At 34.5% G+C, this 26,549-nt stretch overlaps 1 protein-coding gene across 4 annotated transcripts in view; it reads right to left on the bottom strand.

Annotated features, from left to right (window-relative positions):
• LOC150102889 (inactive tyrosine-protein kinase RYK-like) overlaps window positions 1–26,549 on the bottom strand; it is a 378,596-nt gene that overhangs the window by 197,128 nt on the left and 154,919 nt on the right. For 3 of the 4 annotated variants that reach the window (XM_090397499.1, XM_090397502.1, XM_090397501.1), the window contains one exon: window positions 6,692–6,777. In XM_090397499.1, coding sequence (XP_090253625.1) covers window positions 6,692–6,777 — 86 coding nt within the window. The remainder of the gene's footprint in view (window positions 1–6,691; window positions 6,778–26,549) is intronic. The other variant, XM_090397500.1, reaches the window with a different exon arrangement.

Below are 26,549 nucleotides of genomic sequence, written 5' to 3'. Positions count from 1 at the left end.
CGGATGTCTCTTTGTCCTCTCCCTACCTTACATATAATGAAAAATTTTACCAACTAATATCCTATACTGCTCTCTCTAAAGTTTATAGACCCCTATCATATCACTCCCATTTCTTCTGTCCACCAGTGTCTCTGCAGTCCACATTCAATCTATCCTTGTAATATACATTTAATAATATCAATATATTTGTAAATCTTTGTCTTTGCAGCCTTCCCAAGGTATCATCATCTCTTTGGAACCCAGGAGACCAAATCTGCACACAGTAGTCCAGATGCAGTCATATCAAAGCTTTGCAAAGAGGCAAAATAACTTCCACATCCCAATGTTCATTTCAACATTGCAAGTATCCTCTGAGTTGTATTTGCAATTTTTATGTGACCTTTAAACTTTCTAAACACAATAACTCCAAGATCTCTAGAATCATCGGTTACCCAAAGCATAATCATACCAATATAATATGCTCTTGGGTATGTGTAGGACGGTGCATTGTCTTGATGAAAGAGCACTTTTTTGTGCACCAATCTTGACCGTTTTTTTCTTCAGTTCTTCTTTTAAATGGTCCAACAATGATGCATAATAGACTCCTGTTATTGTCTTACCCTTTTCCAAATAGTCTATCATGATAATTCCCAAGGAGTTATCATGATAGACTATTTGGAAAATCCAAAAAACAGTGGCCATCACCTTCCCAGCTGACAAAACAATCTTCGCTTTTTTTGTACACTGTTTTGACTGCTGCTTGGACTCAAGTGTGTAGTGGTGGATCCAAGTTTCATCTACAGTTATGAATCAATGCAAAAAATTCTGCGAATGACAATTATCTGTGTTGAAATGTCTTTTTGCATGCGTTTTTGATTGACAGTCAACAATCATGGCACCCATCGCGCACACAACTTTTTCATGTGCAATTTTTCGTGCAGAATATTATACATCAATTCAATTGGGATACCTACAATCTCAGCAATCTCGTGCACTTTCACTCGGCAGTCTTCCATAATGATACTATGGATTTTGTAAATCACTTCCTTCATAGAGTTGGGAATCCAGAGCGCACTTCATCTTCAATGGATTTACGACCACATTTAAACTCATTTATCCAAAAATAAATAGTCTTTAATTCTGGTGCAGAGTCCCCTGAACTGAATCTAACTCAGCTTCAGCGGCCGTCCACTTCTTCAAATAAAAGTGTTTTATCACTGCACGAAACTTGTTTTTCTCCATTTTTATGAAAAATGTGAACAGTCATTTTAAATGTTTGCCACAAGAGAACTACACATTGCTAAAATTTTGCCAGGGGCAATGAAAAAGATCATATGTGTCAGCAGTGGTATGAATGAACGAATTGTGTCACCATCAATTGGAAATTTATGAAACTTTTCAAACAACCCCTCGTCATAAGTTAATTGAAACACATATACAGGCAGCAAAACTCAGATTACTCTTTTTAATAAACCCCTTGAAATATCATTCAGGAAAGGAGTGAGACAAAAAAAAAAGTGATCTCCTCTAATCTCTTTACAGCAACTATACAATGCATTCTAGGATTGCTGCCGTGGTCAAGAAAACCTGGATGAAGGTTTAAATATAGACGGAGAAAATTTTAAAATACTTCTGTTTGCTGATGATGTGACTATGATATCTCATTAAATGTCTGAACTAGAAATAATGGTGAATGAAACTTGCACTGCAGAATGACAAATCCACCTTCACAAGACAAAGTGGATGAAATATGAATATTTTGTAACCAACAAATCAAATTGCAAAATGAAGTGATACACAGAACGGAGAGCTACATTTATTTAGGACAAGCAATCAAAATAGACAATGATATATCAGATTAAATAAACAGATGCAAAAAGGCTGCTTGTAAAGCTTTTAATCAGATAAAAGACACGATCACAAAAAAAAAAGATAACAAAGTAAGATCAAACCTTTTTAACTGTATTATTCTACCAGCAATGATCTACAACAGCAAGATACACAACAAAAAAAAAGGGTAAAACAAAGTCTAATAACAGCACAAAAGGCAAGTGAAAGAAGAGTCTGTAATATAGGCAAGAAAAATCATAAAAGACACAAAGAAATAAGGGAAAAAATCCATTTAAAGGTGTGGTAGAAGATATCTATAGCAAGAAAAAAAAAGGTGGGCAGGACATATAGGCTGGCATCTCAGATACATTATTATTATTACGGGTATATCCATGGAGTCAGTAGACTCATCGCGGGAGACCCAAACTAGCAAAACAATATCTGTCATATCTCTTCTTGAATTCGTTTACAGACAAAGAGCTCACAACTAAGTCAGGCAATGAATTCCACTCATTCACCACCCTCCAGGCAAAAAACCTTGTTCTGACACCTTTGTTAACCACACTCTTCTTTAATTTCCAGAGATGACCTCTTGTTCTTCCATCACTATCACACAGCTGAAACATTTCCCCTGCATCAATCCTATAAAAACCTTTTAGTAATTTGAATGTTTCTATCATATCCCCTCTTCTTCGCCTATCAACCAATCTCTGCAATCCACAAGCTCTCAATCTATCAATGTAGGGAGCATTTTTTATATCACTCACCAACTTAGTCACTCTTCTCTGAACCCTCTCCACAGCCTCCTCATCTCCAAGGAATCCAGGTGACCAGACCTGAGCACAGTAATCCAAATGTGGAAGTATCAATGCTTTATAAAGGGGAATAATAACCTCTTTATCTCTGGATGTCAGTGTGTTCCTCAACAACCAAGTAATCCTATGTGCAATCTTGGACACCTTAGCAATGTGTCCTCTGAACTTCATCTCCTTATCTACCAATACCCCTAAGTCCCTAGCCTCATCAATCTCTTGGAGTACCTTTCCATCTATGTAGTACACAGCTGGTAATCTTTTAATCCCAAAATGCAAGACTTTACACTTTTCCACATTGAACTGACATCCATTTTCTTTTGCCCATTTTACCAGCTTATTTAAATCCTCCTGCAAACTTTCAACATCAGCTTGATTTTTTATTGCATTACACAACTTTGCATCATCAGCAAACAACTGAATATCTCCCTTTAAGCCGTTTCCTATATCATTTATATACAAATTAAACAACATTGGCCCAAGCACAGAGCCCTGAGGCACACCACTGGTCACCTGCCTCATTCTGGACTCGGCTCCTCCATACACCACCTTATGGTATCTCTCCCTGAGCCATTCTCCTATCCATATCACCAATTTAATATCCATTCCCATCTGCTCCAATTTGCGTAACAGTGTTCTATGGGGTATCCTGTCAAAAGCCTTAGCAAAATCCAGAAGTACCACTGTGTAGCCAGTTCCTTTGTCCAACTCTGATGTTATTCTATTATGGATAGTTAATAGATTGCTAAGGCAGGATCTACCTTTAACAAAACCATGTTGGCCTCTATAGAGTATCATATCCTGATCCACCCATTCTTGAATTTTGTCTTTAACCAACTTTTCCAATACTTTTACCACTACTCCTGAGATGGTGATTGGTCTGTAATTCAATACTGCAGTTTTAGAGCCACCTTTATGCAAAGGAACCACTTTGCCTAACTTCCACTCCCTAGGGACCATACCAGAGTTCAAACTTAAATTAAATATCCAGGTAAGAGGGGTTGACAATTCATTTGCACATTCACGCAACAGCCGAGCTGATATTCCATCTAAGCCTACTGCAGTGTTTGCATTTAAGTTTCGCAATATATTTAATACCTCTGATTCTTTAGCTTCAATTCTCACATTAGGTATTGCTATAAGTATAGAGATATCCTCACTTGGGTGATAGACTTTTGAGAAGTGATCACTCAGTAACTCGACTATTACATCTGATTTTGTCACCTCAATACCATCAGCACCCACTAAGGTTATCCTTCCGAAGTCATTCTTCCTCTTACTTGCCACATAGCGGAAGAACTCTTTGGGATTACCCTTGATCTCTTTGGCTAAGGTCTTCTCATAATCTGATTTAGCTTTTCTTACTATGCTGGTAACCTTCCTAGCTTGAGCCTTGTACTGCTCATGGGTGTCCTGATCGCCCTTCTCCTTGTAAATTCTCCATAACATTTTCTTTTTTTGTAGTTCAAGCTTGATACTACTGCTCATCCATCTAATGCCTGCCTTGTTTGACCTCCTGACCATGGGGACACAATCTGATATTGCTTTCCTCAGATACCCGCTGATTTTATCCCAAGCACTGCTAACATCTTTCCCTTGCAATATGTTCTGCCATGGGATGGCTGCAAGCTCACTCCGAAGCTTGTTATAATTGATACTGCCTGTACATAAAAAGAAAACTTAGTGAACTATGTAGGAGATGGGATTATCCAATATTAAAGGAAATGGGGGGGGGGGGGAATGGAGTAGACTGGCTCAAGATGGAGAAAATTCTTTTCACAGTCCAGCTAATAACTATGAATAATTTTCTGGATGGTAGTTTCATTATAACCATTATAATGAAACTGATTTTTTTTTTTAAATTAAATTCATCTAACAGAAGGGGAAACAGAAGTGCAGATAATCTGTACTCTTACAGGCAGTATTAATTTATATATATATATATATATATATATATATATATATATATTAGGATAACCAAGTTATTTTATAAACTTGGTTATTTTAACTCCTAATCCCAAGTATGCAAACAATTAAGTTTGCGCCTGAAACAAAGTTCAAGTCTAAAGATGGTATAACACCAGGGCAACTCATTGTAAAGGTGGGTAAAGATCTGATCACTATTCTTAGTATTTTCCCATAATGTAAAGCACATCTCACTAGAAGATGTATACTGCAATGCATTATGGGTGGGGTCACTATATCTCCTCCAGAGATTTTTATTAAAAATAAAAACACCTTGTTGCAACTTCTATAGGTAAAATTGATAAGGCTCTGTATTACTATAACCTTGGTATTTAGGGTCTAGCTACTCACTGAGGAGACCTCAACAAAGGTTGAAACCGGTCTGGGTAGTGACCCCACCCATAATGCATTGCAGTATACATCTTCTAGTGAGATGTGCTTTACATTATGGGAAAATACTAATAATAGTGATCAGAGCTTTACCCACCTTTACAATGAGTTGCCCTGGTGTTATACCATCTTTAGACTTGAACTTTGTTTCAGGTGCAAACCTAATTGTTTGCATACTTGGGATTAGGAGTTAAAATAACCAAGTTTATAAAATAACTTGGTTATCCTAACATACAATATCCCCAAGTTAAAAAATTTATTACATACATATATATATATATATAAGAAACCTTATTTCACTGGCAAATACATCCATCCATCATCAAAGAAGGTATTATCAAAAGTCTTGTAAACAGAGCTCGTACAATCTGTTAGATGAATTAAAGGAAATAAAAATCATTGGTGACTAAAGTTATAGTGAAACTACCATCCAGAAAATATCCACAGTTATCATCCCTCTGCAGACTACATTCTGATGTGAAAACTATTTCCATACCTAACTTGAAGCAACATCCGAACGAATAGCATGGATATTCTATACACTACTTCAAACAAGCTCAGAAGATATCTCATTTTCTACCATCTACCTTTCCTCTAGCAATTGCCCTGTTCATGTTGACTTTGTTACATTGAACAGATTAGCCATTCTGTAAAGATTAGAATCTAAGAGCATCTAGACTATATTAAAGTTTTAGAATTCAATGATCTGGACCATGATTTCCATGACATTGATACTAGATATTGAGTTCTTTGGACTGTTTCTTGAAATTCATGAAACCTTATGACATTGTCCATACCTTAACTACTCTGATTGTGTGTCAATCTCAAGAGGATAGTAATCACCATTAACTGTTCATTTTTTTTTTTAAATATTGATTATATTATTTAATTAACTACTCTGATTGTGTGTCAATCTCAAGAGGATAGTAATCACCATTAACTGTTCATTTTTTTTTTTTTAAATATTGATTATATTATTTAATTTTTAGTTAACAGAAGCTATCCAATTTGTTCCTTTGAACTCTAATTGTGCATTCTCCTGCCAACTCTATTGTGACCAAGATGAACTAATAAGCACATGTCAAGTAAATCAATATCTTACAATCCATATTTTGATTGTAATTAACTGATCTTCTCTCCCAGCGATGTCCATGTAACACTGAACTAAATATACCGTAGTTTTAATAAATTCTATTTTCTCTATACTTGTTAACTGTCTAATAACTGACAGTTATTATAACTAAATAGCTTAGTTATTATACACTGAACTCTCAATGTTGCAAACCATAGGGAGAGCACTTTGTTATAGCATAGTAATTTCCTTCAGAAAAAGAACACAGCCAACAAAACTTTACTGGGAACTTTTTAGGTCATTTTTATAGAGAGCAAGTTCTCATTACTGTGTCTGATAAAGTGAGAGCTGACTGAAAAACTATTTCCATACTGCCTGTAGTATCTACTTCTATAAACATACAAAATGTAAAAATTCAGATCCAATTTTAAAATTCAGACATAGTCTCTTTCACAGTATTAAAAATCACATTTTGTTTTGGCAATATTCTCATTATAAACTAAAGAAATAATACACCAATTTTAAAATTCAGACATAGTCTCTTTCACAGTATTAAAAATCACATTTTGTTTTGGCAATATTCTCATTATAAACTAAAGAAATAATACACCAATAAGAATTATATTAAATTTAATAAACTTACTACCAGCGGTGCTTGCATTGTTAGGAGTATCGGCTCTCAAAAATGCATGTCCTTGAGTTGATAGTGCTAAAGAACTCCCACCGTAACTGAAAGTAATATTTTAGCATCTTTTAAATTTTAAGACATGTTAAATTAAGTTAATGATATATGCATCCAAAATAAGTAAGCTTGAAATATGAGTAATGCAGACATTAAAACAAACCTATATTTTAACATCCCCCCCCGCCCCTCCCACATCCAACTTTCTCCAAACTGCTGTTACTTTCTCTCCAAACATGCCAAGAAATTATTCTTAGTTTAATCCATTATCCAAGCATAAGCAAACAATGCATGTGCTTAAGTATCTTCATGGCTGGGCTACTTGTATATAGATGCTAATGACTTCACATGAATTGCCTTAGTATCCCTTTACAATGATATACTAATTGCCTTGTATAATGTAAGATACTAATGTAAGAAATGTATAAAGCCTATGCATTATCAGAAGGGCCATTATCCAGACCATTTTCGACCTTTACTAAAATATGTTTAAGTGTGGAGATACTACTCCAAAAACTCTGAGAAATCTACAAGATCATTCTAAATCTTACTGAGTGGCTCTAAAAGACTAAACTCATTATTCGTGATCTGAATCACTACAAGACAGGAAACTCAGCGGTGGTCACATCCAGTGACAGGCAAAAACCTACTACTGAGTAGAACCTCTCTACTCCCCAGGAAGTAAGCAAACCTAATGATGAGCATGAATAAATATCATCACTGGGAACCAGACCTAGGAGAGATACCAAGGTTTAAGTAATGAAGAAGTTGTATACTTCTAATATACAAGTAGACAGAACATGTCACACATTAAAATGTTCGGGATTAGAGATAGATGTTGAAAGTTTTTTCACTTGGTTATACTATAAATTAAAGATGCCAAGAAATTATATTCTTGATTTAATCCTTTATCCAAGTGAAGTATCTTCACTTGGATAAAGGACTGAAGTACTGGCAACTAGGCTACTTGTTATATAGAGGCTGATGACTTTACATCAATTACCTTTGTATCCCACTCAGATTGGTTTAGAACTAAACAAGTTCCAGTTGTGAAGGTACTTCATGAGCAAACTGTTTGTTTATACATGGATAAAGAATTAAACTAAGACTATAATTTCTTGGTTTCTTTAATTTATAGTATAATTAAGTGAAAACACTTTCATCACCTATTTCTATTCCAGCATATTTTAACAATAAGGTGGGACACCTTTTGCCTAGGTTTCAGTAATAGAGAAATTGTAGAGTTGATAAGAAGCCTGAATGGCAGAGAAAAAGAGCTAGCTGAAGAATTAGATAAGTACCAGATCGACATAATAGGGGTGACTGAAACAAAAAAGACAAAAACTGGTGAGATCTTTCTGAGCAAAAAATACAAAATGTCATATTCAGGAAATGACAATCAAAGAAAAGAAGGAGTAGCAATAGTATTCACCACTAAATATGATGCTAATCTTCTTGAATGGCAGACAGTCTCAAGTACAGTGATGTGGGCAAATATGAGAATGGGGAATTGGACAATGAGACTTATTTGTGCCTATGGTCCCACAGAAGGTTCTACTAAGGTAGAAATGGAGGAATTTTTTGATGCTTTAGAAAACGCAACAGACACAATGAAAGAGGAAAAGTTGGTCCTTGTTGGGGATCTAAATAGCAGAGTAGAAAATAATCGTCAGACATACAAAATATTTTGGGAAAATTTGGAGAAAAGAGCAAAGTTAATAATAATGGCAAATAACTGTCGGATTTCTGCTCAGGACATGGACTGGTTATTACTAACACCATGTTCCAACATAAAAATGTGCACAAATTCGCATGGAGAGAACAGGCAAGGGATCAGAAAAGTCTCATTGACTTATTATTGATAGTAATGTTTTCTCTCTGGTGCAGGACACTAGAGTGTATGGAGGATTTGAAACTGGAAGTAATCACCATTTAGTCTTGAGAAGAATAAAATTGAAATTCATATTGAAAAGAGGAACATGTAAGAAAGTTTTCAAGTGAATAAAAGTTGAGCAGCTCTCAGATGTGAACTGTAGACTAAAATACACAAAGATTATTGAAGAAAAAATGCAAGAGCTTGAGAACAGGAACCAAACCTGGGAGATTCAGTGGCAAGCCTTGAAGAAAACCCTGACTGATTCAGCCAGAGAGGCATGTGGTGAGGTTGTCTGCAAGGATAGAAAAATCAGAACTCCATGATGGACACAGGTAGTTAAAGAGGCAGTGAAGTTCCTATCAAAAGTTCCTGGCAAACAAGTCAGCTTTTGCTCTTAGAGAATACACAGACAAATGTAAGAAAGCTAAACACTGTGTAAAACTAGCTAAACAAAAGTCATGGGAGGACTTTGGCAAGAATATAGAAAATAAATATCATCAAGGTGGTAAGATATTCTGAAGGTTGTTGAAGAAGCTTAAAAATGGAGTAAAGAGTGGTGTAAAAGGAATTAGAGATGATAAAGGTGACATGAAAACAGGGGAAAAAGATATACTTGAAATATGGAGTAATTATTTTGAAATATTGCTAAATGAAACAAGCAGTGATAGCACAGTGGTAAAAAACACTCAACAGACAAACAGTCAGGAATACATATCCATACTTGAAGTAGAAAAAGCCACCAAAGGCTTGAAATGTGGAAAGGTAGGCAGGAGTAGATGATACTCGACCAGAAATGCTGAAGTATGGTGGTATAAAAGTCTTACAGTGGCAGCACTGCATAGTTCAGAAAGCCTGGACAGAGGGACAAATTCCTGATGCTTGGAGTAGAGCTCTAATAGTACCCATATATAAAAAGTGAAATAAAACTGAATGTGAGAATTACAGAGGTACTGAGTGTTCCTGGCAAGATCTATGCAAGTATACTTGAGAAACGGTTGAGAAGAATTGTGGAAGAAAAGCTTGGTGAAGAACAAGCTGGATTCAGGTCAAATAGAGGCTGTCAGGATCAGATCTTCATTTTACGACAAATAGTTGAGAAAGCATGGGAATATAACAAAGATCTCTATTTAAGTTTTGTCGATCTGGAAAAGGCATATGAAAAGGTGCCAAGAGAGAAGATATTCACATGGTATTAATGGGGCATTATATCAAGCAATACTTAGTCTTTATTTGAGTTGTAAGTCAGCAGTTAGAATTGAAGGAAGTACAGGAAGATGGCTTAACGTTAAATCTGGTGTGAGACAAGAATGTACATTATCTCCTCTGTTATTCATTATCTATATGGATCACATTATGAAGGAAAGTGGTATTAAACATGATATCAGAATTGGAGATGTTAATGTCAGCTCTTTGCTTTATGCGGACGATGTTATACGTCTAAATAAATCCGCAACAAGTTTGCAAGATTCCCTGACTAAATTGAATAACTGTTGTTATAGATGCGGTATGAAGGTTAGCATTAAAAAGACAAAGACAATGAAAATAGTTAGGATTGTTGAAAATGTCAACTGTGTTGTGAATGGGGAACCTATGGAACAAGTAAAACATTTCAGCTACTTAGGCACGATTTTTACGGAAGATTGTAAATTAAATATAGAAATAGACAACAGAATCAAGAAAGCTGGTATGGTAGGCAGTCAACTGAATAAATTCACATGGAATAAGAGAGAAATTAGTCGGAACACTAAATTAGCTGTATACAAGACAGTGTTCAAACCAGTTTAACTTATGGATCTGAGAGCTGGGTCAGAAGTAAAACGCTTGACCAAAGACTAGAGACTGCAGATATGAGAGTCTGAGAAAGATTAGAGGCATCAACAGATGGCATCAATGGCAATATCATATTAAAAATGGGGATATTAGGAAAGAACTTGACATTGTCAGCATCCAAGAATGCATTAGCAGATCTAATCTCAGGTGGTATGGTCACTTAAACAGAGTGGGCGAGGAAAGATTAGCAAAACGAGTTCTCTGTCTGGTTGGCAGGAAAACGACCCACAGGAAGACCAAGATATAGGTGGATTGATATGGTACAAGGTGCTTTAGACGATAGAAATATAAGATCTGATAATGTTGGAGTCTTGACAAGTAACAGACTGATTTGGAGGAAAATTGTAGTTAGGAAGTTAGTAATGATGTAAATTTTTCATGTAGTACTATCATATCCTGTACATACCCTTGAGGGTACATGTCAGGAATTTGATGATGATGACCTTTTGCCTAGTTGTATATGGAAAATATACAGTGCTAGATTAAGAAGCAGGCTGATTGGGCACCAGCTTGGAGCACCAAAACTAAAGTTGGCACTAGGACTTTAGAGCCTGCGCTCCTAAAAATAATTACCTGACAATAGAAGCATTGCTATACTTTCTTCCACTCTTGGAATATGCAAATATTGAAAGAACATAAAATAAGTCATTATCTTCTATTGAAAACCGTAAAAGGAAATTGCAAAGAACAAAATATATTTCTAAAAGTGCAAAATATTTATCTAACTTTCTAAAACCAATAAATTCATCTGGTTCTACTTCAATTAACATTTCAATAGAAGAAGATACACCACACGATGAAAATTCTAGAGAATTAAACTCTGATGATATAAATCTAAATGAAAAATATCATACAAATGAAAATAATGATTCGCAAATTTGGAATTCGAAAATGACAGTTTACTTCCAGAAAACATCTATTTGCTGTTAGAAACTTTTTAATTTTTAAAAGCAAGCAATTTGCAGAATACAGTTCCAAATACATAGGTCGAATTAAGAATTTTGCTGGCAATTCCTATAACAGTAGCAACAGCTGAAAGAAGTTTCAGCAAATTAAAACTTTCAAAACATGTTTGCAATCAACAATGGTGAGTGATAAATTAAATTCTTTACCCTTGTTATCTAGTGAAAATGCTGTTGCTCAGAAAATGGACATTAGTCAAAGAACAAAAGCTTTCGCAGATGAAGAAAAAAATATATCTGAATTATAATTGATTAAATTAAAATTAGTGTAAAATCAATAATTTTTGTTTGTAATCATTTTATTTTTTTATTTATTTTCTTGAGTGAATAAAAATGATAAGTACAAATAATGAAGTTATGAAATTATTAATAATTTGAAAAAATACTTATACGTACACAAAAGTACTTAAGTATAAAAAAAAAAACAACTTAGGGGCATCACACACACAGAGTCTGCCTGGGCCGCAAAATTATCGTGGTGTGGTACTGAAAATATATGATTTCTGCATTCCTTCAGCCATGATATCTCTTCTGGGTCTGGCTCCCACTGATGGTAGTGCTTACTTTCAGAGGAATAGAGAGGTTCTGCTTGGTGGCTGGTTTTTGCCTGTCACTGAGTGGAGATACTGCTGAGTTTCCTGTTCTAGAGTGATTCAGGTCAAGAGTGATGAGTTTAGCAGTGATCCTTTAGGGTCACTCAATGAGATTTAGAGTGATCTTGTATATCACTCAGAATTTTTGAAAAGGTATCTCTACTCTTTAACATACCTCAATAAAGGTTGAAAATGGGTTGGGTAATGATCCTTTCCATAATACATGACTGACGACACATTTGAAATGGTATGTGCTTTGCATTATGCGACACTAAGGCAAGATGTGAAGTCAGTAGTCTCTATATACAAGGAGCCCATTTGTGAAGATACTTCACATGCAATTCATTACACTTTTATCCATTACAGTTGGATAAAACCAAGAACAATTTCTTGGCATCTTTAATTTATGTGATTTGAGGTATTATTATCACTCCAGTAGTAACCTCTCTCTCTCTCTCTTATGCCATCTCACAATTTTTCCCAGCGATTTTGACCACTCTCACTGATACCATTTACAGACTCCCATTTCCTTGACTCAACATGCAACTTCTGTTCAACAGCAATCTCTCTAACCTTCCACTACCCTTCTAAATCAGATGAAATTATAGTTCTCTCTCTCTCTCAAATCTTTCACAGATGGTCAGAAAATGAAATCCCTCTGTTTTTACACACATTCAAGCCATTATAATTCTTTATGCTCACTTATTCCATTCAGCACCATTATACATAAATTAGTCTTATCCTTTTTCCTTTTGCACTACACCCAAAGGCTCTTACAAATTGAACATTATATAAATTTACTTTCTCATTTGTACGAACTACTATAACCATATCCTGTATTCTTTTACTTTCATTTCATTTGTACCAATTAACTATTCCCTTTTGCTGAAATTCTCACCTTGACATGGTGAAGGGGCTTGTGTGTTTCGAAGATGTATTGAGCTATACCAGTGGTAGTGTATTTTTCCAATTACAGAGCCTCAAAAGCCAGAGGTCAATGATACTCCAGAGGAGCAGCTTTCCCAACAGCATCTGCTACCCATTTTAATGGAGACAGCTGACAATAGAGCTAGCTTGCACACACGCAGGCATATTCTGAGGCAGAGCAGTGTAGACTGGGTAAGAACAGAGGCAGGTTATCCATCCTTTTGGTAAGAGTCATAATATCAATGATGATTCCATTCCACAGCTCTAGTTAGATGGACTATTACCAATCCTCTCCGAAGCCAACATTGTGGGGAAAAGACGACAATTCTCCCCATTAAAACCATGAATATGTTAAATACAAAAATGAGCCCACAGTTTCCAGCATCACTAGGCCTTACAATCATCAGAGAATGTAGTCTGGAAGAGAAATGGAGTTATTGGACCGGACTTGCAACTACAAAACAAAATAATAAAAGCAAGTGTAAGAAAATTAATCTCATTGCTACATACAACATAAGAACGTTAGCAGATGATGAAAAGATAGAACTGGAATATGATATAAGCAAAATAAAGTGGGATATAATAGGATTAAGTAAAATTAAAAGAAAATCAGAAGAATGCATACCACTAAAATCGCAAAATGTACTTTACTGGAAAGGACCAAATGATTTCAAGCAGAGAGTGGTAGGTTTTCTCATAAGCAAAAGTATAACAAGCAAGGTTACTAAATATGCTGGAATATCATATCGAGTAGCATATATCATAGTGCAAACATCAGAACAAAAAAACATTAAAATAATACAAATATATGTACCAATCAGCAGTTATGATGAAGAAATAGAAGAATTCTATGACACAGCGTCCAATACAATACAGCAGGGTCCTACAGTCTACACCAGCGCATCCCAAACTGTGGGCCGCGGCCCCCTTGGGGGCCGTAGGTTTTGTTGATGGGGGCCGTGATATAATGAAAAACAAATTTAAAATGTTTTAAGACTAAGTAGATTTTTTTTTATTTTAAAAGAAACGTATTCAACTTTTATTATTTATTATTTCTTTTTTGTTATTTTTTTATATTTTAATGGAAAAATTCACGCATTGGTGTTGGTTCACAAACTTTGCTTCCTGCATATTTCGGCGCTTAATGAATATTAGTAAATATTGCTTATTCATATGTCCCATTTCAAAGCAGTGGTTAATTGTATTTACTTCGAATGCTCTCCAGGGAAGCTCTAAATCTTCCTGTCCCTTTCATCACGCATTCATAATCAGGGTGATATTGACTTTATATACATATCAAAATTCGTTTTATATTATCACTGTCATCCGAGCTGGTTTTCTGTTACCAATAAACGTTTCGCATATACTTCACACATGAAAAAAAGCTTAAACAAGTTCATGTGGCAAGATAGTAAACTCGCTTGCATTGGTAAACAACACCTCTCCCTAATAGCCACTATACTGCAGAGGCAATAAAAACAAGTACTTTTATTATGCCAGTGAATAAGGTATGAGGAGTCTGTGAAATATATTTCTCAACAAATAGTGCAATTTGTTGAGAAATAATATATTTCTCAACAAATAGTGCAAATAGAGACAACTGGGATAAAAACACACTAATTAATGAATCACATGTCCCCTCATACAGAAACTATGCTGTATAGACTGAAACAAAACCATATGTTGCATGGGCAAACACAATATCTAACTAAAAACTATTGTTATTAATTAGATGTGTGTGAGTTCGATTTCCCAAGGCAGCAATAAAATTCAACCAAACGTGTTAAAATTTGTTAAAGTGTTAAAATTAAGTAATATATATATATATAATGAATGTTATGGCAGTTTCACATATGGAATTCGGGTGAAGAGAGTTAGCATTTCAACTCAATTGTCAGCTATGCTTTTATCTTTCGGTTGCACGATCTTTTGTTAATACCGCACCAATCATATGCACGTTTTCATAACCTGCCTTTGCTGTCTGTTTCGCGTTAGGCTTAATTACCGTAAAGCGAGAAAAGTCACAAAAGAGAAAAATGTTCCTGGCCCGGGGATTCCCTTATTCAGGTAATATTCACTAATTTCATGTTATCAGTCTGTGGTGTGCCAGTATCGGTAAGTGGTGATATTATTTGATCTATTCTACGTTAAAAAGTTTAACCCTGAGATTGATAAGTGGCCGATAAAAAAATTTTAAAAAAAATCCCTCGAACAATCAGAAGAAGCAGAAACCGACTCAAAAAAAAAAAAAAAAAAAAAGGACAGTATTTCATATTTTCCAGAACAGCTCGCATCGTTTTCAGAACCAAACGGTAAGAGGCAAAAAATGTAATATATGCATTTGATTTTTGCAATATTCGCTATGTATGTTTTGTATTGAATATAAATACAAAAAGGGGGCCCCGACATCCAGAAGTTTGGGAAGCACTGGTCTACACAATAATGTTGGGAGACTTTAAAGCATGGGAAAAATAAAAATGAACTTGAAAAGTGTATATGGGAAAATGACAAAGGAGAATGATATGAACATAGAAATATGATGGTAACGTTTATGATGAGGTACCAGTTGAATGCTATGAACACATTTACAAGAAAAGAACAAATCAAAAATGGACATGGAATAGTCCAAATGGATAAACATAAATTAAAATAGATTATATTTTATCATCTCATGCAAGAATATTTAAAGATGTTTCAGTCATCAATCAAATAGCCAAACAGAGAAAAGTTAGATTGAAAATAACAATAGGGGAAGAAAAAAAAGTGCAGAAGGAAATAGAATAAAACAAAAGATGTAAAGAAAAATAATGATACATTAGTAGCCAACAAAAAAATTATACCAAGAATAAACTGCAAAAAAATTATACAATCAAAGAAATGACATAGAAAGCATACATAAGATTGAAAAAGATAAAAAGATTAAAAATAAAAACCTCTCAGAGAAAACAAAAAATCTATTGGAGAAAAGAAGACAACTACTTGGAGAAGGAAAAAAGAAATACAACAGAACTTACAGAAATAAAGAAAACAATCTATTAAAGAAGATAAAAAGAAAATAGAAGATAACATGATAAAAGAAACAACAGATAACCAATATACGGAAGTATTTGGAAGTATTACAAAACAGTCTTACACTAGGCAAAAAAGAAATACTAATATTAAAAGATGAAAATAGACAAGATATCAAAAATTTAAAAAAAAAAACAAAAAAAAAAACATCATAGTTGAAAGGACTAGATAATATTTTTCAGAATTGTATGACACGACCAGCACTGTTGAAAACACTATTACATGGAGGTCAGAAGAACATGAAAGTCTTCCAGTAATACAAAATTTTGAAACTGAACAAGCAATGAAAGATGTGAAAAATAATAAAATGCAACAAGAAGATGGAATTAATAGAAATGATGAAAGCAGCAGGAGAAATATTAATAAAAGAACTAAAAAATATATTTAATAAATGTCTAAAACGGAAAGATGCACCAAACAGCTGGAACAATGCTATCATGATACTCTTGTTCAAAAAGGGTAATAAGAAAAAGAATATTAGTCCTATAAGTTTGCTGTCACTAGTATATACATTATTTATAAAAATAATTAACAAACAATCACAAGATTACTGGATGAAACTCAGCCTAATGAACAAGCTGGATTTGAAAAGGGGTTTAGCAAATCGACCATCTGCAGATACTGAATTAGCTAAAAGAAAAATGCAGAAAATACACCTTACCACTACTTAGGTTTTATAGATTATAAAAAATGCCTTAGCTTCAGTTGAAAAACAATTCTAATAGCAACGAAGAAACATAGAGAGTAAGTCAAAATTATATACAGCTAATAAAAAAATATATGAAAAAGTAACTGCTATTATCCTCATAAACAAGGGAATATGCCAAGGAGATACTTTCTCATACAAATTATTCAATGCAGTATTAGAATATGCTTTGAGTGAATTAGACTGGAAAGACAAAAGGATCAACATCAATGGGGAAAAAAAAAAAAAAAAAACACTAAATTATTTACGATATGCTGATGATAGCAAACAACAGAACAGAAAACTAGAAGAAATGATGAATGAATTAAATACAGTATCAAATAAAGTAGAATTATACATAGGCTTATGTGTTCGTCAGACATGTTGTAATAGGTTTCACGGTATGATAACAACACAGATGGTTAAAAAATAACTATTTATTAACGTAAAAGCTAATATTTCGCTGGTATTATATCCAGCATCTTCAGAGCACACAACACAAAGTTTGTTATAAATGCAAGACAACCACAATCCGGTGTAACAGTGGGGCTAGTATAAGTGATTGCAGCGTGCAACACAAGACTAAAGTCCTAATATGGCACCATCTAGGTTAAAAAATAAATAAATAAATAAAAAATTTTAAAAAAATTCAAGTTTTGAAATAGTAGTCCAAAAACGATAGTCTTAGAAAGTTTGAAAAAATATAAATTAAAAAATAAAAGTAATAAATATTAATTTGGTCTTAGGATAACTGTCTCCCAAATCTTTGGTAGATTTATACAGCCATACTTGTTAAGGTTTGGAGTATGTTTTAAGGCTTCTGTTGATTCCAGGAACAACCTCTCTGACTTGGAGAAGCTTCTGTGCATTACTTTTGTTTCTTTCCAATTGATCCTGTGTGCAGGGGTATCCAAAGCATGGCCTGCCAGACCAGACTTACCATAGCGAAATTGTCGGATATATTTTTTGTGTTCACTGAGGCAGATGTCCACATTTCTTCCTGTCTGTCCGTAGTAGGCTTGATGGCAAGAACAGGGCACTTCATAGACACCTGGATGTGATAAAGGAGTGCATTTGTCCTTAGGTGAACGGATGAGAGTTGCTAATTTTATATAAGGTTTAAATACTGTGCGTAGTTGGTGTTTGTTAAGCACCCTAGATATCTTTTCAGATGTTTATATTTTTAACTTTCTAAGACTATCGTTTTTGGACTACTATTTCAAAACTTGATTTTTTTTTTTTTTTTTAAACCTAGATGGCGCCATATTAGGACTTTAGTCTTGTGTTGCACGCTGCAATCACTTATACTAGCCCCACTGTTACACCGGATTGTGGTTGTCTTGCATTTATAACAAACTTTGTGTTGTGTGCTCTGAAGATGCTGGATATAATACCAGCGAAATATTAGCATTTACGTTAATAAATAGTTATTTTCTTAACCATCTGTGTTCTTATCATACCGTGAAACCTATTACAACAAGAATTATACATAAGCTACGAAAAAAACTAAAATGACAAACATCAAAGGAAACCAGATAACAGAGCAAGAATATACATCCTATGAAGAATTTCTACATTAGGAAAAGGAGTATTAATGAAAAAATAAAGGGAAGAATTCATCTAGACTGAATGGCTTTTGGCAAACTGAAAAGATTCCTGTGCAGTAAAATAAAACCAGAAAATAGAGCCAAAATTTTCAACCAGTGTATCAACCAGTTATTACCTATGGATCAGACCAATAAAAAAAATACTGGACATAATGAGGAAAACTGGAACACAAAATAGAGAGAGTCATGCTAAACATCAAACTGAAAGACAAAATAATAAAGATATAAGAAACAAAAGGGTTGGATATAGGAGAAGAGATCTTAAAATTAACAAGGAGAATGGCAGGACAAATTTCTCAGATGAACAGTGATAGATGGACAAAGCACTCACCCAGTGGCATCCATATGAAGAAGACATCTTCTCTCTGATCATCCCTCCATCTTCTCTCTGGTCATTCAGGCAAATGCTTGAATGACCAGTGAGAAGATGGAGGGATGAACTGGTGGAGATGGCCGGAGAATATTGGCATTGGGAAACAAAAAGTTGAGAATTGCCTTTCTTTCATAAGGAGACATGTTGAGAACAGGTTGTTTTGCTTTGGCTAGGATTATTGTACTTTTGAATCTAATAGTGTCTGCAACATTTTTTTTTGGTAGTGGATATAGGCCTTTTTCAATTCCACACATAAAATCCATTTTAGGAATGTTTTTGGGTGTAATCGCGAAATTAAAACCTTTTTTTAGAATATCAGATTCATTTCTTGTGAGGTTATGATTTGACAAACTGAAAATCACTTTGTCATCCGGGAGATTGTTTTGTGTACGATATTTTTTCTTGTATTGAAAAAGGCCTATATCCACTACCAAAAAATGTTGCAGACACTATTAGATTCAAAAGTACAATAATCCTAGCCAAAGCAAAACAACCTGTTCTCAACATGTCTCCTTATGAAAGAAAGGCAATTCTCAACTTGAAGAAAAATAAAGATATCATTATTACAAAAGCTGATAAAGGAAATTCTACAGTTATCCTCAACTCTAAAGATTATTATGATAAGTTAAACGTATTACTATCAGACACCTCAACTTATAAAATCCTAGACAGAGACCCCACAATTAAAAATCATAATGAAACAAACCAACTAATCAGAAATTGTAACAGTTAGCCAGAAGAAGTGAAGAGAACACTAAAATCCTCACATCCTATCACCCCAAGACTATATGGAACACCTAAAATACATAAACAGGATATACCTCTCCGTCCAATAGTTGATGGAAGGTCATCACCAACCTACTTTTTGGCAAAACATCTTGCACACTTATTAAATAATAAAATACGATCATCAGAATCCTATATCAAGAATAGTCAACATTTTGTAAATAAACTCCAAGCCATTACGATTGCACCAACTGACATGCTAGCCAGCCTAGATGTTGTATCCCTTTTTACCAATGTTCCAGTAGACGAGGTAATAAACATTATCCAAGACCTCTTTCCTCTAGACATCACACAGATGTTTAGACACTGCCTTCAATCTAATTTCTTCAAAGTTAACAACACCATATACCAACAATCAGAAGGCCTAGCAATGGGAAGCCCACTATCACCATCATGTGCAGACCTTTTCATGGAAAAACTTGAAAAAGAAATTCTCTCTGCAATCTCTCCGAAACCATCTACATGGTGGAGATATGTGGATGATATATTCATCATATGGCAAGACAGCTTAGACAACCTTAAATCGTTTGTGGATAAAATCAACTCAATACATAGCAAGATAAAATTCACTCTGGAAGTAGAAAACAACAACCAACTACATTTTTTAGATATTTTGATAAAAAAACAACCTAACAGTGTCAAATTATCCATTTACAGAAAGCCCCCAGATACTGGAAGATATCTTCACTATACTTCAAACCATCACAAGTCACACAAACTGAGTATTATCCACATGTTGAAACATAGAGCCAAAAAGTTTATATCAGAAGAGGAGGATACACAGAATGAACTCTCACTAATAGCCAACACATTATCACAAAATGGATACCCTCAAAACATCATCAAAAAATATCTATACAATGACAACCCCAGACAAGAAGAATCCCACCATCACCACCAAAGGTATCACTACATTTCTACTGTAGTGATACCTTTCATCAAGTCAATTTCTTATCAAATAGCAAGAATACTAAGAGCCAACAACATCAGAGTGGTCTTCAAACCAACCACCAACATCAGACAAGTTTTAGGATCTCCAAAAGATAAAGTTCCTTTCTACAAATATCCAGGAGTATATTACATTCCCTGCTCCTGTGGTCTTGCCTACATTGGACAAACTTCACGAAGTTTAGAAATTAGACAAAAAGAACATGTTGGTGATGTAAACCACAACAGAAGCATTTCTTCCGGCTTAGCACATCATTTCTGCACGTCTAACCACACGATAGATTGGCAAAACAGCTCCATGCCATATCTCGATGACGACTACAGGCATCGTATTTTTAAGGAAGCTACAATAGTACTAATAACCGGCGGAAACCTCAACAGAAATCAGGGTATAATTCTCAACAGTTCGTGGAAAAACTTGATCCCCTCTCTCTCAGTCAATCTGAACTGCAGCTGGCCAGTAATCACATTGCAAGTCTACAACAAACGCGCATGCGTGATAATGAATAAGAACAATAAGCCATCTTTGTCACGCGAAACGTATAACCATAGATACTAGTTTGGTTTACAACGTTTTTTATGTTCCTTTTAATTTGCATTTACTTTCATATCTCCGTAATACCTTGAAAAAGCCAGACAGTTTGCTGGCGAAACTGGTAGGTTTTAATAAATGTTTATTTGTAAAATACTGGTCTGTATTAATAAAAGTGTATTTCTACCTTTTAAGTATATATAACATTATATGACTTCAGCATTAATTCAACTTTGGTATCTCTTCTGAGTCTAGCTCTCACTGATAGATCTCAATATGAGGTCTCATCAGTGGAAGAAACCAGTCTGGATAGTGTCCCTTCCCCATAACACCTAGCAATATTCACTTCTGAAAGGAATGCAAAGCACAATGGGATACTAGGCAAATTATGTGAAGTCATCAGTCACTATAGCCTAGTTATGAAGATACTTCACCTGCAAACTTTGTTTGCTTGCACTTGGATAAAGGATTAAGCATAAATATAATTTTTTGGCAACTTTAACTTACCAAATTATCATCGAACATCATATCCTACATTATTTTATTTTCATTCGTACCAACTACTACAACCATATCCAGCATTCTTTTCCTCCTTTCTACAGACCAAGCTACACTCCACAAACCACATTCTCTTACCAATCACTCAAGAGAATCACCTTACAAACCACTATAACCCTCCCCACCTGTCAAATCTCAGTGACTTCAGTTCTTGTAGTCAGCTTTCTTTTTTGTTATCCTGTCACTTTAATGCTTTAATATCTTCTCCAGCCAGCCACTTTGCTCAATCAAACATTCTTCATTCTTCATTCATCATACCTCCCCTAATTTCAATCATTTCACTTTCATTTTATTCTCATCACAGAATGACATTTTTAGCACTATCATTATCACTTTCATGACTTTATTGTTGCTTTTATTCACTTTCCTATCACATCTACTAAAGTTTTCTCTATGGCAACTTGCACTACTACTTCTTTCACTTTCATTACCACCTATTTGCTCTTTGATTCTCATCACATTCAGTCCTAGCTCCTAATTCATATTTTCTTACTTTTCACTCTTTTGCTTCACTGCTTTATATTGTCAAACTTGCATTTGAATCATGTGAATCTACTAACACTTTCCATCTCTAAAATTGAAAAATTTGAGCCATTTTTTGCCTAATATCAACAGCCATTCTTCCTTTGTTTGGTATCTTTAACATATAGCCAAGACACTAAACTAGCAGAATACAAAGACAGTGTACAAACCAATTTCACTCATGGAATCTGAGGGCAGAATTATAAATAAATAAATAAAATAGTTGATCAAAGACTGGAGACAACAGACATGAGAATTCTGAGAAAAATTAGGGGAAGTATCACATTTAGAATGAAGATATTAGTACAGAACTTGATATTCTTGAATTGTTAGCATTCTAGAATTCTAAGTGTTAATTGCATTGAGTGAAGTTGATCATTTCTTTTCAAGTTATTTATAAAATTGATGAAGTATGTGGGGGAGGTAAATAACTGGAGGCAGAGTTCCTTGTACGTGTGACTTGAAAATTTTCAAGTCACATACCAGTTAGTGCAATTCAAGTTAGTGTTTAGCATTCAGTGCACTGTGGGGGGGGGGGGAGCAAATTTACTGAAAGTGTGAATAATTTATTATGGACACTAGAATTTCCTAGAAATGTGTGATAAATAGGCAGATTGAGAAGTGTAAAATGTTGAATGTGAGCGGGAAATCAAATGAGGTAGCAAAGCAAATGAGATGTGGCATGAAATGACGTATGCTAAGGAAGGTGTTCAAAGGCAAGATGGCAATAGATAGCAACATGAGGTGAGAGAGAGTGAGAAGGGAGACAGGAAAATAAAAGGTTTCTAGTACAATGTTAGCAAATTTGAGACTTTGACAAGTGCTGCACAATACTTCATGAGAGAGATGGAAAGACCAGAAAAGCACTTCGAAAACAGCAGGAAGGAAGGAAGGGAAATAATTTAAAATAAAAAATAATAATAAAAAAAACTTCAAAAATCAAAAGGAGAATCAATGAAGCAGAAACATATGAAAAAAGAAAAAGATATGATGATATATGGAGATTCCATGATCAGTGGTACAATAAAAAAGCAATGAAAGTTTGTTTGCCAAGCAAAAGTTTGGTGATCTCAATGAAGCAATATGTAAGCAAGTAAATGGTTATGATTGGGTTGGTCAGAAAAATGATCTAAAGCAGAAAAATATATATAAGAGAAGATATTAAAATTGTTGAGACTCTTGTCACAGTATGACATGAGGTTCAGGGAATTGTATTGCAAATGATTAACTAAGTAGATTATAAATAGATTATGTAAAAAGTGTGAATGTTTAGAGATTGTTTATTTTATTTCATCTCCATAAAGAGATTTTTACTGTGAGCGTTTATTATTTATACAAGGGTTCAATTCCAATAAGAGCAATGACTTAACTATTTCTTTTAGAATCTGGAAAATCACTGACTCAAGACCAAATTACAAAAATAAAAATCCCTAAACAGGATCTCTCTTCATATGAAACATTAAATTCATGAGCAATGCTCCAAAGTCTGTGGTAATACTCTGAAACATACTTATTATTACCTGGAATGCACTGATAAATTTTCCAAATGTTTGGCCCTAATTCTCCCACATTTGAAAATTCAGATATTAGTAAACTTTTAAATGTTGCATAGCTGTCATTATCTCTCAATAAAAGGGATGCATTTAAAAACGTTTTGGCTTTGCCCAATAATTTATTATGAAGTATAATTAACAAGTGAAAATCTGACCATTTTCTTAAGTCTCTAATTTTTTCTGCATATCTAAAAAATGTTTCTATACTTCCATGACTATCATCTGAGAATGAAAGTATTACAAAGGTTGGATTAATTAACTTAAAAAATTTCTCATCTTTAACTTAAGAAACTTCATTACTAGAATTGCTATCTCCCGTAGGCATTTTACTTAATTCAAAATTAAACTTTCTGGAGCCTAAAATAAAGTTAAGTCACAATCAATCCTGTCAACTGTGCCATTTGTTTAGAGACTGTTAATTTTATTTCATCTCTATAAAGAGATTTTTACTCCAAGCATTTATTATTTACACAAGGATTCAATTCCAATTGGTGCAATGACTTTACTATTTCTTTTAGAATCCAGAAAATCATTTATTCAAGACAAAATTACAAAAATATACACATTTAATAAAACTAAAATAATATATACGTTTAAAATAAAATTGCATAACTACAAAAATATCTGAATCCAAGGCCTTCTAAAATAAATGAAGCTTACATATTGCTTCATTTATTTTAGAATGAATGAAGCTACATTCATTCTAAAATAACTTTTAGAATGAATTAATTCCTTCTGTCTCACTGAAGTATAAATACTCTTACCTCTTGCACTTCAATTTGACACACACAATTTACTCATTTTTGTACCAGAGAAAGGGATTTCTTTCTCTGATGCATGAAAGCATGGATGTATGCATTAAATTAAGTGGTAGAAATTGTGAGTGTAATTACAAACAGAGTGAGAGATAGAAGAATGATAACTTATTAGTAATGACCTAAGGAAATGCAGAACAATTTTTGTCAAGGGAAACAAAAAAAAAAAAGTGCTGTAAACTCTGGACATGGTGTGGGGAGGGAATTTGGCTCAAAATTCACTCATTGGCCCATTAGTCAGTTGTCATGTGCATACACTAATGCAAGTAGTAACAGGAATAAATGCTTTACAGAAAATATACTGGTGGAACCAAAACTATAGGCATTAGTCAAGCCTGGCTGAATAGAGGAGAATATCATTACAGGAATGAAAAATAATGACTTGAGTTTATTCAATGAGAACAGACAACACAAAAAGGTTGGAGAAGTTTTGCTAATGACTGCAGAAGAATTAGATTGAATAGGAGTAGCAAATCTATTGGTGGCAGCATGAGTAATAAGGAAATAAGTTTGAGGCTGTTTGGACTGGGAAGAGCACAAAATACATGATTGGGTGATGCTATAAAACAGAATCACCTGAACAAGGAATGTCAACTGCACATAAAGAAAAAAACCTTATATACATCTATCATTATGGATAATTTCAACTGTAGGAATACAGACTGGAGAGACAAATAAAGCATGCAAGATGAGGGAAAATAAATTTATAGAAATACTCACAGGTTGATTCCCGTCAGCGACATGAGAAACCTTTATGTAGTCTTTTCGACGAAAGGTAGGTTAGTCGGTCTCATACAGCGGTAGAGGGGGTTTTTTTTCACCCAGAAACTTGGGTTTTTCATACCCCAGAAGAGGCAAACTGGCCCCATGAACACACATGGATTACAGTCATATGAATACTTCCCAGCATATGCTGGTCCTGAGAATGATAAAACTGGGGGGGGATTGAGGAAAGCAATAGTGAACTACCTTGTAAAAATTTCACCAGGAACACTTTGCGGGCATGACTACAAAGTCACCTAGGGTCGGAAACAACTGAAATGGAAAACCAACACCTACTTTATGCTAGGAATACGATTTTCATCATATCATACAATTATCACAAGACCTCTTTCCATCAGAGACAGTGGATCTCTCTCTCTCTCTCTCTCTCCTTGTGCCTGCAGTTTAGCCTACTTTGAACAAACTGGAAATCAGTTAAGATCTGCCTTGAACATAAAAATTACATCTGCGATCATCTGTATGGCAAGTTGGGATTAGCAAAACATACTTTGGATACTCTTTCACATAGGTCAGATGGAGGAAAACATCTTTATTGCATAGAAGTTGTTAGGGGTCTTAGAAAAGACCATTTTCAGAATCAGCACAGCTATGAAACACTCTCATAACCTCAACAAGTATGGATGCATCAATTTACAAAACATCTGGGAGACTAACATTTCAAGACCTCATAGCTGGACTTCTCTAAATTAACTTTGAGGTTATCTGACCCATAGAGGGCACCATGTAAAGACATTAGTTCTGTTGTTAATTACAATTTAAATTGTTTTGCTCAATTACATAGTTCAGTGCTATGTGCCTATCACAGTTATAATTGTGATCTAATAATGCTGATTAGAAAACCAGCGAAATATTAATGAGTTCAATAATTTTTTTTTGGTACAATATGACAAAATTTCATGCCGGCTGGGGCGTTGCCTGATTAAACAAGGCCCCCGTTGTTTTCACCAGGGAGCCAGTGCGAACAGCGAAAAGTCAGCTACTGGAACAAATCTGAAAGCACACCCCAACTCAACATCACCAGAGTTAAAGATCGGTACTATCAATATAAGAAGCCTAAATGGCAAAGAAATGGAGCTAGGTGAGGAATTAGATAAGTACCAGATCGACATAATAGGGGTGACTGAAACAAAAAAAAAAAAAAAAGACAAAAACTGGTGAGATCTTTCTGAACAATAAATACAAAATGTTATATTCCGGAAATGACAATCAAGGAAAAGAAGGAGTAGCCATAGTATTCAACACAAAATATGAGGCTAATCTTCTTGAATAGCAGGCAGTCTCAAGTAGAGTGATGTTGGCAAATATCAGAATAGGGAATTGGACAATGAGACTTATTTGTGCCTATGGTCCCACAGAAGGTTCTACTAAGGTAGAAGTGGAGGAAGTTTTTGATGCTTTAG

Source organism: Typopeltis vanoorti, chromosome 9 (genome assembly GCF_054136105.1).
Source record: "Typopeltis vanoorti isolate ZY-2024b chromosome 9, IOZ_Tvanoo_1.0, whole genome shotgun sequence".
Taxonomy (NCBI): Eukaryota; Metazoa; Arthropoda; class Arachnida; order Uropygi; family Thelyphonidae; genus Typopeltis; species Typopeltis vanoorti.
The sequence above is the reverse complement of the archived record's forward strand: the minus strand, read 5'-3'. Positions and strand labels throughout refer to the sequence as shown.